This window comes from Cariama cristata, unplaced genomic scaffold (assembly GCF_000690535.1).
Source record: "Cariama cristata isolate BGI_N322 unplaced genomic scaffold, ASM69053v1 scaffold11687, whole genome shotgun sequence".
Taxonomy (NCBI): domain Eukaryota; kingdom Metazoa; phylum Chordata; class Aves; order Cariamiformes; family Cariamidae; genus Cariama; species Cariama cristata.
Window position 1 is genome coordinate 67,344 of NW_009627112.1, and position 15,297 is coordinate 82,640.

General features: G+C 37.2%; 1 protein-coding gene across 1 annotated transcript in view; it reads left to right on the plus strand.

The window, feature by feature from the left end:
- The window catches only part of OTOGL (otogelin-like), a 95,330-nt gene that overhangs the window by 58,257 nt on the left and 21,776 nt on the right, over window positions 1-15,297 (plus strand). Inside the window, exons 30-41 of the mRNA XM_009704322.1 lie at window positions 55-211; window positions 766-792; window positions 4,643-4,810; window positions 6,395-6,673; window positions 7,292-7,409; window positions 8,662-8,741; window positions 9,667-9,697; window positions 9,947-9,983; window positions 11,805-11,807; window positions 13,191-13,205; window positions 13,242-13,419; window positions 14,298-14,440. Of these exons, the coding sequence (XP_009702624.1) occupies window positions 55-211; window positions 766-792; window positions 4,643-4,810; window positions 6,395-6,673; window positions 7,292-7,409; window positions 8,662-8,741; window positions 9,667-9,697; window positions 9,947-9,983; window positions 11,805-11,807; window positions 13,191-13,205; window positions 13,242-13,419; window positions 14,298-14,440 (1,236 nt within the window). The remainder of the gene's footprint in view (window positions 1-54; window positions 212-765; window positions 793-4,642; window positions 4,811-6,394; window positions 6,674-7,291; window positions 7,410-8,661; window positions 8,742-9,666; window positions 9,698-9,946; window positions 9,984-11,804; window positions 11,808-13,190; window positions 13,206-13,241; window positions 13,420-14,297; window positions 14,441-15,297) is intronic.

A 15,297-nucleotide genomic window follows, 5' to 3' on the forward strand; every position in this document is an offset into this window, starting at 1 on the left:
TCATGCAATTAAGTCACCAGCCCTCTTTTTCTTTCTTTCTTCCCCCCCCCCCAGATTGATGTGACTTCTTTTGTCAAAAATTGTCACACAGATACGTGCAACTGCAATCTTGGTGGGGACTGCGAATGCTTGTGTACCAGTATTGCAGCTTATGCCCACAAGTGCTGCCAGCATGGAGCAGCGATTCACTGGCGATCTCCTTCGCTCTGTGGTATGTACCTGGGCTGGCCTTGCACCGGAGCTCATCTTTGAGGCATCTTTGGCCTTTTGCTGCCCAATAATACAAATATGACAGAAGCAGGTGGATAATAAATGTACTGCTTCACATTTTTCAAGTTGTCTGTGTGTTAGCTGTTAGTCTTATACACCCAAATTTGCCGTCTTACTGAAGAGGATGGGCTGCGCTCAGGGTGTGCCAGCATAGAGACTGTTGGAAAGTCACCGGTATGCCAGATCTGGGGTACGCCCAGTGTCCTGGGTAGGGCTGCAAAGAGATTCAGTCCGTTCTGCTCTTCATTGACAGAGAGAAGGGCTCTCGGCTGTAGAATAATTCATGCTTCAGATTTACCAATTGGGCACATCTGTTTAAATACAGCTGTATGTCACTGAATAAAAGCCTAAGGAAATAAAGTCACTGACTGAAATACATGATGGGAAATGAACCTTCCTCTGATGAAACTGAATTTTAGATTTTTATGATGCAGATACGCATGGATTCTGTTGTTTCTTTGTAATAATAATGTGCTTGTTTTCTTTTTCTTTTAGCTTATGACTGTGAATATTACAATCAAGGTATGTAGTATTTGATATTACTGTCTTTCAGTCATCTTCATATTCATATACCTTACTGAATACACTTACTTTTCATGTTTTCTAACATACCAACTAGCTATGTGCTACAAACAAATCCGTACTCCTGGCTTCCAAAATGGAATCCATTTTTATAAAGCATTTATTTGCAGATAATTCCCTACATTGACTACTCTAGAATACAGAAGGCATCTTTGACGTACTATTCTATCATCTTTCTTTCTGTATGATGCTATTTTGAGATTTATCTCTCCCTCCTTCACTTACTTTGTTTCTCTTGTAAAAACAAATACCTGAGAGATATTTTTCTTATATCAGTTCACTCAGACTAACCCTGGAAGAAAACATAGTTTGGTAATTTCTCTCTTCACAGGTTAGAAAGATATTTTTTTTCTTTTTTCTTTTTTCTCTTTTTTTTTCTTGTACTCCTGATTTGGGTATGTGACTTCAATGAGCTCAGCAAGTTAGCAAAGCAAGTCCCCATTGGCCTTTCTGCTCTACATCCAGGGACAGTGATGGCATGGAAACAAACATCATAGTTGTAAGCAAAACAACACATCTGGCATCTCGGATGAAACATGATACACTGCACACTGCAAATAAAACCCTTTGTAGCTTGTGCTGAGAAGAATCTCTGCCAGCTGCAGCAGTGTTGGAGGTTCTCTCTTTTCCATTCTCCCCGTTCCCTAGAGTAGGATTGCATAGTCACAATCCCTTGAACTCACTAGACCTTCAATCCACTAGAAAGGAGAAGTGACTTGTATGAGCAGCCTGGAGTATTGTATGTCATTTCGCAGCATATTCCTTGGCTATTTAATATCATTATGTCATTATACTGACTTTTTCTTCTCTCCTGTTCTGCTATGGATATCTAAAATACTGTTTTTCTGTGCAGTATCTCATGTATTACTTGAGATTTGACCCATATAAACACAAACAGACAATCCTACATTTGTAAGGAATTAAAATACTGACACACTGTGTGTCTTACAAGGTTATACATGGTTAATATCACCTGAATTTTCACCTCACTGAACTAAATGCCTTTGGCACATGGAAATTCAAGTCCTCTTCTCCAAAAATGCATGGTGTGGATATAATGTATCTCTGATGGTACTGAGTTAAGATTAATCAGAATAATAATTAATTTGGTATGATTTTTTGAAAAAAAAATTTAAAAAGCCCCATAAAATTTATGAATGTTTGTCACACTATGCAATTATCTTCTAGGTTTTCATTCTGAAGTGGCTTACTTTTTGTTTTTCTTTCTTTCATTGACATATAAAAGAGATCGCTGCGGTTCAATTAAAAACTCAGTTGAATTAATTGATGGGCTTTTTCTTTGACTTGGTGTATGTAATTTTAACATTACTTCTGTTTTTAGTGGGTGAAGGTCAGTGGCCCAGCTGCACTGAATGATCCGAGTAATCCTTAATGTATCAATTAATAACCTGATCATATTCAATGTGGAGATGGATTAATGCACCATGCAGCATATCTCGGCAGTCAGGGAGAAGTTCTAGAAGGATGTTAGCTTGTGCTTGTACTGTAATTTTCAGAATTGGGACCTATTATATTTTGAAATTGATAAGCCACAGGATTTTATGCACAAGTCTCACAAGTATTGTACTGTAAAGAACAATTCCTTAGAATGAGAGTGGTATTCATTTAACAAACTTAATTCTTGTGGCATCCCCTCTTGTATTTGGATACTGTGCATGTGCTTTGTGGGGGGCAAGATATTGAAAGGGAAGGGAAACTTGACTAAGTGCAATGACATGAATGTGACTTTTGATACATCTTTTTTAGTGACTTGCATCCTATAATGAGCATCATATAGTAGATAATTTTTTTTGTCCTCCAAGGAGTCTGGCCCAGTACAGTAGCAGCATGTAGACCTTGCTAGGTATAGCTGACTTTCCATAATTTCTTTGCAATAGGGAATTTTGTCTTATTTAAAAAGTAGTAAGATGTACTGGTTTTGGCTCGGATAGCATTAATTCTCTTCATATGGTTAGTATGGTGATATATTTTGGATTTGTGATAAAAACAGTGCTGATAACACACCCATGTTTTAGCTACTGCTTACCCAGAGCCAAGGCCTTTTCTGCCTCTCACCCCACCCCACCAGCGAGGAGGCTGGGGGGGCACAAGGAGTTGGGAGGGGGCACAGCCGGGACAGCTGACCCCAACTGACCCAAGGGAAATTCCAGACATAGTGTTGTGCTCAGCATATAAAAACCTGGGAGGAAGTTTGCTGGGGCAGGCATTGCTCAGGGTCCAGCTGGGCATTGGTTGGCTGGTGGTGAGCAGTTGGGGATTTTGCATCACTTTTCTTGGTTTGGTTTTGTTCTGCTTTGTTTTAAACTCACTAAACTGTCTTTATGTCAACCCATGAGATTTTTCAGTTCTTCCCCTCCAGTTCTCTTGGGGGGGAGTGAGTGAGGGGCTGTGTGGTGCTTAGCTGCCTACAAGGGTTAAAGTCAAGAATGGCATTCTGCTTGTTCCCAGCACCAAATGGCAGCAAAACACCTTTGGGGACTAGGATGTCTCCTCTGATTCTTATTTGTTCTGTATGATGTCAAACTGTTGAATCTTTATGGCAACTTTATCAATTACAGCACACTTCTGCTTTTGCTCAAGTCACAGGCAAAATGTCTGTTAATATGTGGGATAAACATTCAATGGTTTAGAATAAAGAGACTTTTTAAAATAAATTGTCTCACCACTTCTTTAAAAGTGGTCATTTTGTGGCACGCTTGTGGGTTTCATGTGCATATGAGCTCCAACATAGTTTCCATATAAAAACAGAACGTTTTTTCGTGCAGTTTTCTTCAGAAATTGGTATTTAACTTCTAGCTGAGCCAAATCTCATTATTATGAGAATTCCTTCCCTCTTGGAAGAGTAATATTGAAAGGAGCTGTCTGGGAAGAGGTTCAGTCTTTTCACTGTAAGGATTAAAATCTTTCACAAAACTTAGACATTTTGTTTATTACTCACAAGGTGAGGTTTTAGCAGTATGCTGCTCTTGGTTCTTTCAGTGGGATATAGTGACAAAGACGGATGCTGTTGTATCTGGATGTATCCCCGTGAGCCTTTCCAGCCCAGCAGAGATAGCTCCAGGGGTTTGCTGCGGGGCATGGTTAGGCCAGCACTGTTTTGGCAGTGGTACCAGCTGAAGCTGTTGTCACTGTTATATTGGCATGAGCTTTTGAATGACGATGTGGTGAACCAGACTGGAAAAAATTAGCTGGTTATTTTTCAGCTGGACCACTTCACTGCTGAAGCACTTAGGATAGCATAATAAATGGGGCAGAAGCAAGTCGTTTGTGGGAGAGGATGAACTAGACAACTGCTTAAGCAATATTGCTGCCAAAACTTGAATTACAGCCTTATAATTCGACATCTGTTTTTTGAGGGGGAATTGCCTTGCAGATCTTAGAGTAGCTTCAGTGCCTGTTTGGGGAATAATATTAAAGTTGCTCTGTTGATCTTTCAAAGTATAGAAATAAGGACATGTAAAAGACTAAATACCATAAAAAAGCAGCCCAGATTGCTTTCTTGTACAGGTCATTGTGTGAGGATAGCTACCCACAGATTTTTGTGCTCACTTTGTATCTGTTGTATTCTGGGCAGCAAGCAAATAAGGGAGTACATTGAACAGATCGATACAGACCTGCTTCAGCATAGTACCTTGCAGCATTGAGCTGTAGTTCCAAATTTATTTTCCAGGTATGGTGAAATATTTAAGGCAATATATTATGTCAGCTAAGATTTAAGTTTTGTATGTTGTGCAAGCAGGATTTTTCTATTTGATTTTTCTTCCCTTAGGTCTTGGTGAAGGACCCTATATTTTGGCAAGTTATGGCGAGAATGACACAATTATAGGAGCTAACGTATCCAGTAGAAGGATATTTCCCCTGCCTAGAACTGGAGCATATGGAAATGTATTTTTCAGTTTCATGATAACTCCAGGTCTTTTCAAAGATAAAGATTTATGTAAGTGTTCACAACAATTTTGCTAGTGGCAATGCATATTTTTCAAACTATATGAATGATTTTTTCTGCATCTTCTAAATCTTCTAAAACAGGCTAATGATTTTTAGTTATTGGAATAAGTGAGGGTGAAGCAGCCAATTTCAAAACTGAGGGGGAATACTGATTTTTTTAATATTTTCTTTTAAATATTGGAAAAACTTGCTCCCAGCTTTAAAGCTGACTTTTCAAAGATTGTTTTAGAAATATTGCAAAATATAAGTGAATAGAATTCACTTGTGAAAAAAAAATTAATTAGTCTGTACAACTGGAAACTGGAAAATTTTGCACACGTAGCTAACAAGTATCAATACTGAAGGTGAATGCAGAATACCTTTATCTCCAGTAAAAGCACTTCTGCTTTATCTTTTCTTCTTTTTTTGTGACTTTCAGTGGACTATAAAATATGCAACTTAGAACAACCAATCTGTCTCCTGCATTGTTCATGAGCAGCATCTCCATACAATGTAGAAGACAGTTTGTTAGGTGAACAGCTATTCCTAAGCTCTATTTTCCACTTATCAGAGACTGATCCAAACTATACAACTAAAAAATAAATATGTTTAAATATTTTTCCTTCTGTATATATTTTCCTTTCTTCACATGTATTGGGTTTGTGCCAATTAAGTCAATACAGATTTTATCATTGCTTTCTCACAGAACTTAATTTGTTGAAAAAATCCCAAACCCCCAAAATTCAACATAGAGAAGGGCTGTCTTCACAGTAAAATTTGAAACTATATTCACAAACAGTTGACAACTTTGCAGTAGAGAAATTAGGTTTTTAGATATGATTCTGAAATGAGAAAGTACATAGAACTAATTCAGTCTTGTCAATTCTTCAACCAATGTAAAGTGGAAGTAAAACATTCATTCTATCTGTGCAGTACACAGGTAGTTTTCATATCTGTGAGGAATGAGATGATATTTATCTAGATTAGAGACACTTCAAGATTTTATTCAAATTGAAAAACAATTATGAAGTCAGTCTTCTTCTAAGTTCTTAAATTTCAGAGAATTTTGTTCACTTTTGATTTCTGACATGGGTGGAGCAAATAGAGGGCTGAGTCTTTTATTTGGCCACAAGTTTTCTTACTGTATTGCTGGATATGATTGTATGTAAAAAAAGCCTGACCTCAAGGTGAAATCAAGCATGTTTTTACAATATATGCATGATGTTATTTGCTAACGAAATTTTGGTACAGCTGAACTGTCAGGCATTTGTCCAAATTTGAGAAAAAATTCCCAATTTCAGCAAGTCCCAATTTGAGATTGCTTATGAATCATTTCGAAGGCTGGTAGCAGTAGGTTGAATGTAGTTTTGTTCTAACTGATTAGCCGTCTTGTGGCTCTGGATTATGCGATCATCTGAAGTCTCCTTTAGATCCTGCATTCTAACTGGGTTTTGTGTTACATAAATCTGAAATATTTTTTTTGTGAAAAGCAGTTTTCTAAAAGGAGCCACTTAACAGCAAATGTAGATTTTTAACCTCACTTTTAAGTTGTTTGCTATGAAATCTTTTTTTTTTTTTTTCTTTCCTGTGAAAGCTCTTTCTCTCGTTTCCCTTGAATCTGCTGAAAGACCAAACTACTTTCTGTACATTCACGACAATGAAACCGTTGGGTTGGAACAGTGGCAGGCAAGTGCCTCTTTTCAGAGACAAGCCACCTTCTTCCACCACCAGGGCCTCTGGAGTCCAGGGCTCAGCGCCTTCGAACTGCACAGTAAAAAAGGCTTTTTCATCATTCTCACCTCATCAGGTGTTAAAGTGGCAAAGTATGATGATTCAGAAGAATTCAAACGTTTGAGTAGCTTTAGTGTTGAAGGTAAATTTGCATAATCTCCAGGGATAAATATGTTTGGGTTTTTTTTCTGTTTGCCTTCAGAGCACTTGTCTTTCATCAGGAATAGTAACAAATATTTTTTCTTATTTTTAATTACCATTTTGCCTTTGTTTTCCATTCCACCTCCAAATGCTATTATTTTCTAATTTTTGCAGATATGATGATTACTTTATCTTTGAACTACATTTTCATTGTTTTTATTCCAAAATGAATGTGGCATGTCACAAAAAATGCATGTTAATGTCTTGTTAGCGAGCTATAAGTATTTATTCTTTTAAATGAAGGGGGGAACTGTATTGCTTCTGCAACCAAGAGTACCTTCACTATGTTTGACTGCTTTTAAAGTTTTTAAACACACTATATTGTAAACGTGAGTAGCTTTTTGTATCTTTGAAGCTTCAGTGTCTTTTAGCTCGATTGAATTTAAAACACTTGAAACTGAAAATGAACAAAATCTCACCTATTTGAAAGTTCTCAAGAATTTCTCTACTTGTGTTTTTCATTTTTCTGAAAATCCCAAAGTACATTATAGAAAAGACTATAAATTTATAATTTATTGACTACACAATCAATAAATAATACCTTTTCCTTCTTTCTCAGAACTCAGTGCCTCTGTGCCTTATAGAAGGATGTGTGAATGGCGATATGAATCTTGTGCTAATCCTTGTGTTAAAACATGTAGTGATCCTGAAGGAACAGCATGTAAATTCCTTCCTCCGTAAGTAAAATTAAGCTCATATTGCTACCATATTGGTTTTTGTAACACACATGCCATATGCTTTCTGAAAATGACCGCGGCTGCAATATCCATTCATTTTTACCCATCCAGATTTCAGTATCACTCTTGTGAGCAACTCTCACAAGTCATGTGAAAACATTTGTAACAAGCCGCTCTTTTCCCATGGTATGTATTCCTGTTCACATGCGATCTTTCAAAACAAGAATAAAAAGGTTTGTATTTAGCCCAGGGGATTAACTTCTGGTAGTGGTTATGTAGAAATCTACTAAATTAAATGAAGGCTATTCCTTTCTGAGGATTTATATTGACATCCTAAACCAGCATTCCGTGATGCTGTAAATGAGTACATCTGCCCGGTGTTTACATGACAGTGATCAAACACTGCGGGAAGAGTGAGGGTGGACGACGCCCTCTCCTGTAAGAGGAGAGAACTTTGTACTCCGAGATGCTCGTTGGCATGACGGGAGGGATTTCACACCGCTGACGTTATCTTGTTACTTAGTAACAAGGTTTCCTGTCTCCAGGGCTCTCCCCCCGCATCTCTGGAACCACAACAAACTAAAATGAAAAATGTCTAAAAACTCAAGGCACAAAATCTAGTGGAAAATAAATAATCTTTTAAATTTCAGACTACCTCCCTAGGCATATGCAGTTTATGATTAGGAATATTACTAGTATTAATAATTTTCTTTTATGGTATTCTTAGCTCTTTCCATATGGGCACACTGGTTGTTAATGTAATGATTTTCTTACTAAGAATCCTCCAAAAATGAAAAAGTAAGGGAATATATGGACTTGTCTGCACTCTCCTATCCTGAAAGTGCACAAGACTGAGAATTTCTGTAGAGTCAGTCTAAATATTTTAATGTCTCAAATGAACATATCTGAGTAAAACAGTGGTCTTGTAGAGAAGTTCTTTGTCCTATAGAAAACCTTTCTGCTTAGGGATCTGAACTTCCACCAGGTTCTGGAAGCAGAATGGTCCAAAGCATTTGTGTTGATCAGCTGATGCAAAGAATCGATTATTAACAATTTAGAAACAGAATTGTGTTACTCAATGTCTTTTTGAACCTAAAATGCCTCAAAACGCTGTGTTCACCATTACACTCAAAAGTTCTCAGAACTCTGGTGGGGAAAACATTCAAATGTTTCATTTTGCGAAAGTAAAATGATTTAAAATTAATTTAGATTTCTACTGTTGCTTTAGAATTAACTATACAATATTTTGAAGGGTTGAAGGATGCTTGCCATACTGTCCCAAAAACATGATCCTTGATGAGGTCACACTTAAATGTGTTTATCCAGAAGATTGTAAGTATATTTTATTATATTGGTCTAGTCTTATAAATCAGTCTAGAGATCCCAGGAAAAGTTTTAATCAAATGTGCATTGCTGTTTTTTTTTTATCAAATGCTTTACCAGACCATCTTTCTGCTGAAGAATGTCTCTCTGGGACATAGACCCCATTCTCAGCCATCCAAAATATATCTCTACATCCAAACAAGCCATACCTAAAGTTGAATTCTTTCATTTCTCTAATAGTATGTTAAATTTAAGCTTTTGTGATAGTGTTATACTCATCACAACTGTATTGGACTATATACTGCTAGTATATCGTAAGTATATAAGAGAAAGATCCCAAATGGAAGAAATGCTGCTGTGGTGAAAAGTTCAGACTTTTCAGTTGATAAGCCACCACCAGAAAATTCAGTGCATCTATTTCTTAACTTCTGGTGTGTGAAGATACCACATTATTTGCTTATTTTAGGGATACAGTATTCTTTTAACATAACAATTACATTTCAATACTGTTGCTTATTTTATTTTACAAGTTTTGAATTAAATACATTATGCCTGATACTTGCTAGTACAAAGTTACCTCATATAGTATATTACCTTCCAAAGATATATTTATTCCAAATATTTTTGCCATTTTGGATTTACTGAATTTTCCATGGAATTCCCTTGTTGCTTCAAAACTGCTAGGCAAAATCAAGGCTTTCACTAATAATAAAAAATTAGCTACTTCATTTGCAAAGAAAATTAAAAAACTTCTTGAGTTGGCTGAGTTCCTCAAAGTCATCAGGCAACCTGGAACCATTGGCAAGTTATCTTCTCAGCAAAACGATGCTCTGATTTGCTAATATTTAAATGGGATTTGAGTAGAGATAGATGTTGCTATTTTGCTTTACCAATAATCCATAAAAGACAGTGAAACATGCGTTCTTCCTTTTAGGCATACCTGTGACACCTACAGAATCAGCAATTGGAACAAAACCTTCATTATTAATCTCTCACACGGGTGCTACCATGGAGAGACTTCTTCAGACACCTCCTTTATTTATTACTTCAGGGACCAAGTCAACTCATACCGGTGTGACAGACAAAATAACTACGAAGGCAAACACAACTTTAAGGGGAATGAATATGTCAGCCCAGTCCTTTGGAGACTTTTATTCATTGGAGGCATCTAATGCAGCCACCTATTCAGCATTTTCATTGCCAAGTACAGTGGAGCCTTCTGATGTACTCCACAGCACAGCCAGCCCTACTGTCCTTTCCAAACTCATCTTTTCAACAGATTTTCCAACTGCTCTTCAAGCCTCAGCAGTCACATCACGTACTGTCAGTTCTACTACATCTGTAACTTTACCCATTACAATAGCAACTCCAACAACCCTGCTCAGTGCAAGTCCTATTCCAACACGTTCTGCGTTACTAACACCTGCTTTCCTAGTGGTAGTTCCATTTCCACTTGAAACATCAACCACTCAGCTAGGAACTGTTCCCCCTACCTCAGCATTAACAACTTTAACCTCCAAGCCATCTCTTGTCACTTCTGTGTTGCCTGCAGGGATTGGGAAGAGTAGGAGTCCTTCAGTGAGTTATTCTAAGGGAGCAGCAGTATCCTCTGAAGTGTCTTTGTCTGCTTTGCTGGCTGGCAGAGCAACTTTCACAAAACCTGTATTTATTCTAGATTCACGGTTGACACTAAGCACATCTACTTCTCCTATATCTACTTTGTTCATTAGAACTAGGCCTGGCATTGGTCAAACTGCAGTTCACCGAACACCCATTTCTGCACTGCCTTCAACTGCTCCTCAAATTCCTATGACTACTACATTTGCCAGCTTTCAGACAAGTTTTCCTCAATTAATCACAGTTTCATATTTTGAAACAGCAAAACTCTTGTCTAAAACTTCTCTGATATCATTAAATGCAAGTTCTTTAGCTAGTTTTTCTCCAAAGCCATTTTTATCTTCACCGGAAATTTCAGTGTCTGCTCCCAAGCAGATGTCTCCATTAGTAAAAGGCAGTATTTCTGCTGCTCTGCCCATGAGGACTGTATCTTCACCTCAAGTTGCTTCTGAAATCCCTATAAACACTTCTTTGAGTCCTTCTGTAACACACACACAGTATCTATACCAGTGTGTTCTCTGATTACCTCCCTGAAGCCGAAAGCTATGGCAGATATAACTGTTGCCTCCAAAAGTCTTTATAAAGTACTTTCTGCTGCTTCCACTCTTCTAGTCAATCCAACAATCTCTGATATAGCTATAGCAAGTAAAGCCTCAACAGAAAATAGATACATAAGGCACACTGATTCCTTTTCAGTGCCATCCATTTCTAAAAAGCCAATGAAATCCATTATGTCTACAGCCTTCCCTCTTAGGACATTGGTATTACCTCTAAATGCTGCATTAATAACCACTTCAGAAATTACAGAGTACCCAAGCAGTTCACATACAGAATTGAAAACTGACTCCGTGGCACAAAGTTCAGCCACTTTCATTCCTAAAGATCCTTCTCTTACAAGGTAATCATCTTTATTTACAATCTTGTTATCAACATCAGTACCATCTTATGTGACATCTCATACTCCAAGTTCTTCATTGATTCCCATAGTCAGTAGGACATCATCATTAACACAAAATATAACTGCTACCCAAACATCAGTTTCATCTCTAGATACTCAAGGAACCTCAAAAAGTCCAGTTACAGACTTTGCAACTTCTTCTGTAGATTTTTCTACATTCACTTTAAACATAAGCCCTTCTACCAGCCTTTCAGCAGCACTAAAAACATTCATTGTAATGCCCTCTTTACTAATGCTTGCAACTCCTGAAGCCACTTTAGAAAACCAGACCAGTAGGGTCTCTATGTCTTCACCTCCTCCTAAGACCACTCATATCTCTACTGTTTCTCTAGGAAAACAGTTTTCTTCGGTGAGTTCAGAAGAAGATGGAACAATATCAGCCATATCAGCCGGAGTGATCACTCAATCCACTACACCAATGATCACGAACACAACAGTGAATGCTACGTCCTTAAGAGCACCTTATATCTTTGCAAAAATACCACCGAGCTCTTCAGCCAGTTTATTAGTTGCTTCTGGCACTACTGTAGCCTCTAGGATTGCTACAAAACCCACTGATTCCTTTGTCACTGATTCGGAGTTTTATATGGTTTCAGCTTCAGTTCCGACCACCATAGAAACACCCATGCATGTGTCACACAAATCTTTATTTACATCTGCAGCGACTCGAGCTTCACAGAGCACTAAAGAAACTCCAAAAATTATGATGATGAAAACAACTGGCACTACAATTCCATTATCACAGACGAAGAGTACCTCATTTACAGCTTCAGAAGTTAAATATGCAACCTCATTTGAAAGAACTGTGGATATTTTAGAAAGTGGTCAGACTTCACATGAGCAAAGAAATGTTACCAAGACAAAGTCAACTACAACTGAGAAATCTTCCCTGCCTTATTTGACAGTATCTGCAGTTCAGAGTTTGCCTTCTTCAAGAAATACAACTTCAGTAAAAAATATCTCTCTTTCTGGAGTTCTGGATGTAACAACATCAGATTGGTCCAAAATCCCAACACAGAAAACCATCAAACCTTATTTCAGTTTAACAGAGTCCACAGAGCTGCAGACCAGAACTATAACAGATTTATCTCATTCTAGTAGTGGAATGGCTCTGCCTTCCTCTTCAGAGCCTGTGGAAACACAAACTTCTCTGGCAAGCAGAGAACTAATGACAGCTATAGCTGACAAGGCGTCCTTTGGTACAGTGATGCATACACTGATGTCTACATCTTCGGAATGTGTGGTATGATCACTTCTACTTGCCCCTATGTGTTAAAATATAGATTGCTTTTCCATCCATTCTGTTATGCTATGTATATAATACCAGAGATTTTAAATATCTCTTACTTTTGTTTTTATTTGTGTATTTTAAAATACTCAGTTATTCTTAGAGGACTGTTGTATCGCTGCTCTTATACTGCCCTGGTATCTTCTGCAACTCAGATGTATTGCTCTGTGAAAAAAAAGGCTTTTAAAGCTATGTGCTGATTCTAGATAGCAAAATATATTTCTGAGGTGCAGAAAAAGCTATAATCTATGGAATTTTAGGGTTTCTGCATAATCTTAACTTGTCTTTCTTTTTTCCATTTGTTTCTTTGTCTTAGGGTTTAGAATGATGGGAATGCATAATTCTGTATTTCTTAAAATGCTTCAGATTATTACTGAATATAACGTGTAGCCTCATTGCATAATGCTTTACATAGAGTTTTCCACCAGAGCTAGATGGAACAGGAAGGGTGTGGGTGAATGCATGTGCATCATTGTCACCTGTGACAGCCACACAAAAGCAATTAATTCCAAAATAACTGATGAGGGGTCACGTAGATACGCTGACTCTGTCTCAGAGTAGGGTGATGAACAAGTGATCTCTTGGACTTCGTAAGGGCAATGAATGTAAAGTTGACTCTGGTTGGTTTTTTTTCCTTATATGACAGCCAAGATACCTTGAACCCATCGATAAATGTAGCCAGTATGTATGTGTTAATAAGGGTTGGATGTTATACAACCTTTCAAGGAACTGCCCTAAGGATGTGCAGAAGCCAGACTGTGGTTTTCGAGGAATGCCAGTTCAAGTTAACACTGATAGTTGTTGCCCAGAATGGGAATGTCCCTGTAAGTCACTGTTTTATTTTTAAATGCAACATAGAGCCTTGATCTGTACATTTCAAGTAATAAATTAAGGGTTTATTACAGTAGGAATATGAGGTTGAATACTGGAATGAATTTAAAAGAGCTGTTCATCAGCAAAACAGAATGAAATACACTGAATGTTTTGGTATCTTTGAATTAACATTCAAGAGAGTTAAAATATTATGTTTTGAATGAAAACATTGAAATGAAATCTGCAACATGAACATCAACATTTTCCAGCTGAGACTTTAGAATTTCTGTTAGTAGAAATGTTGAGATTTCAACATTTTGTGAAGAAAACAAATTAAATACAGGCATTTTCTGAAAGACAGAAACCTCAAATTTCAGTTAGCTCTAACTGCAGTTTTTACTTATACTTAGAAACTGCAGAAACTGGCAGATGACTATGTGCCAAGCAAACAAAAAGGCCAAAGAGAAGTCATATTAAAAACCTTGCAGCATTACTGAAACCGATGTCGCACTTTTAAATATGGCTCAAGATAGGACAGATCAGTCTCGTTATCAGTATCTCAAAAATACGTATATTTTAATGCATATATTTTATCTCACAATGTACAGATTCATTGACCTTTCCTGTAAAACATTGACTTAAGTGAAAATTTTTGCCGATTTAAACTTTCTGTCCTACCTTGGGCACATAGCAGTAGGTTAAGATACTCCCACTGAGTAATGCAAGATACTTACTTCTGCTTACGGCTCAGTATGCTGTCTGCAGAACAAGGTCATCAATATATATAGGAATGTATATATGAAAGGAAATATTGCTAAAACTGAACGTTCTTAGAAATGCCCTGTATTCGGTTTTGTGGTAACCTCATTAAATGACAGTTCTTTTTTAGGTCAATGTTCTGTACTATCTGAACTGAGCATTGTTACATTTGATGGAAACAACATAGCCCTCTGTTATATGGCTTCCTACATTTTAGTCAAATTACCAGGAGAAATTATTGTTGCTCATATTGAAAAATGTCCTGCTAATCAGGTAAGATTCTTGCATTTCTGCAATAATTGTAATATTTCCTTGAATTTTTGTGTTATAGGTATGAAATTCTGCAAAAATGTACACTTAAAACGTTCAGATAAAAGCCATACTCATTGAAAAATGGCAAGTTATTTAATTTTCAAGGAGCGTGCTTAATCATGCTGTCTAGATAAAATAATTTTATCTCAGGTTAAATAGTAATTGTTGTATTATGTTATATAGCAATTCAAATGTAGGTTCCTTTTAAATTATCAGGGGTGACATAACTTATGAATCTGCATGTCTCCTTTCAGGCTCTCCACCCACAAATCGTCTTGCGGCCTTGCGTTTATACTTTACAATATGTGCAAAACACTAAAATATTTTGAATAGTCACAAAAATATTTTGTAGTTATTTTAGGAAGGTATTACTCAGTTTGGGATTAGTGTGATGATCAGTTGTTCTTCATAGTCGTCTAACTCTGCATTGCCTACAAAGGGGATCCAGCCACTTTAATTTTAGACTGCCAGTTTAGGGCAGGTCAGTTGCATCCACAGCATCTGTACATACATTTCCTTTGCATTATCCATGATTCTAATTTATGCAGTCCTTGAACAACTGGCTTGTATTTCCACCTTTGCTTTGGGGATAAACAAGCTCCTGATGAGATATTTCATCAGGCTCCTTTCCTCCCCATCCCCATTTGGTCTCTTATCCACTCTCACTGGGCAACTGTACACTTGATTTTTAAGTCCCAAATCTTACACGGTTTTACAGATTTTCTTTTAAATTGCTGTCTTCACTGTTTCTTGGTTGCAGTCTAAAGGTGTGAATGCAGCTCACATAGGCAGATGAGCTTTAGAAGTCTGTAGCTGCA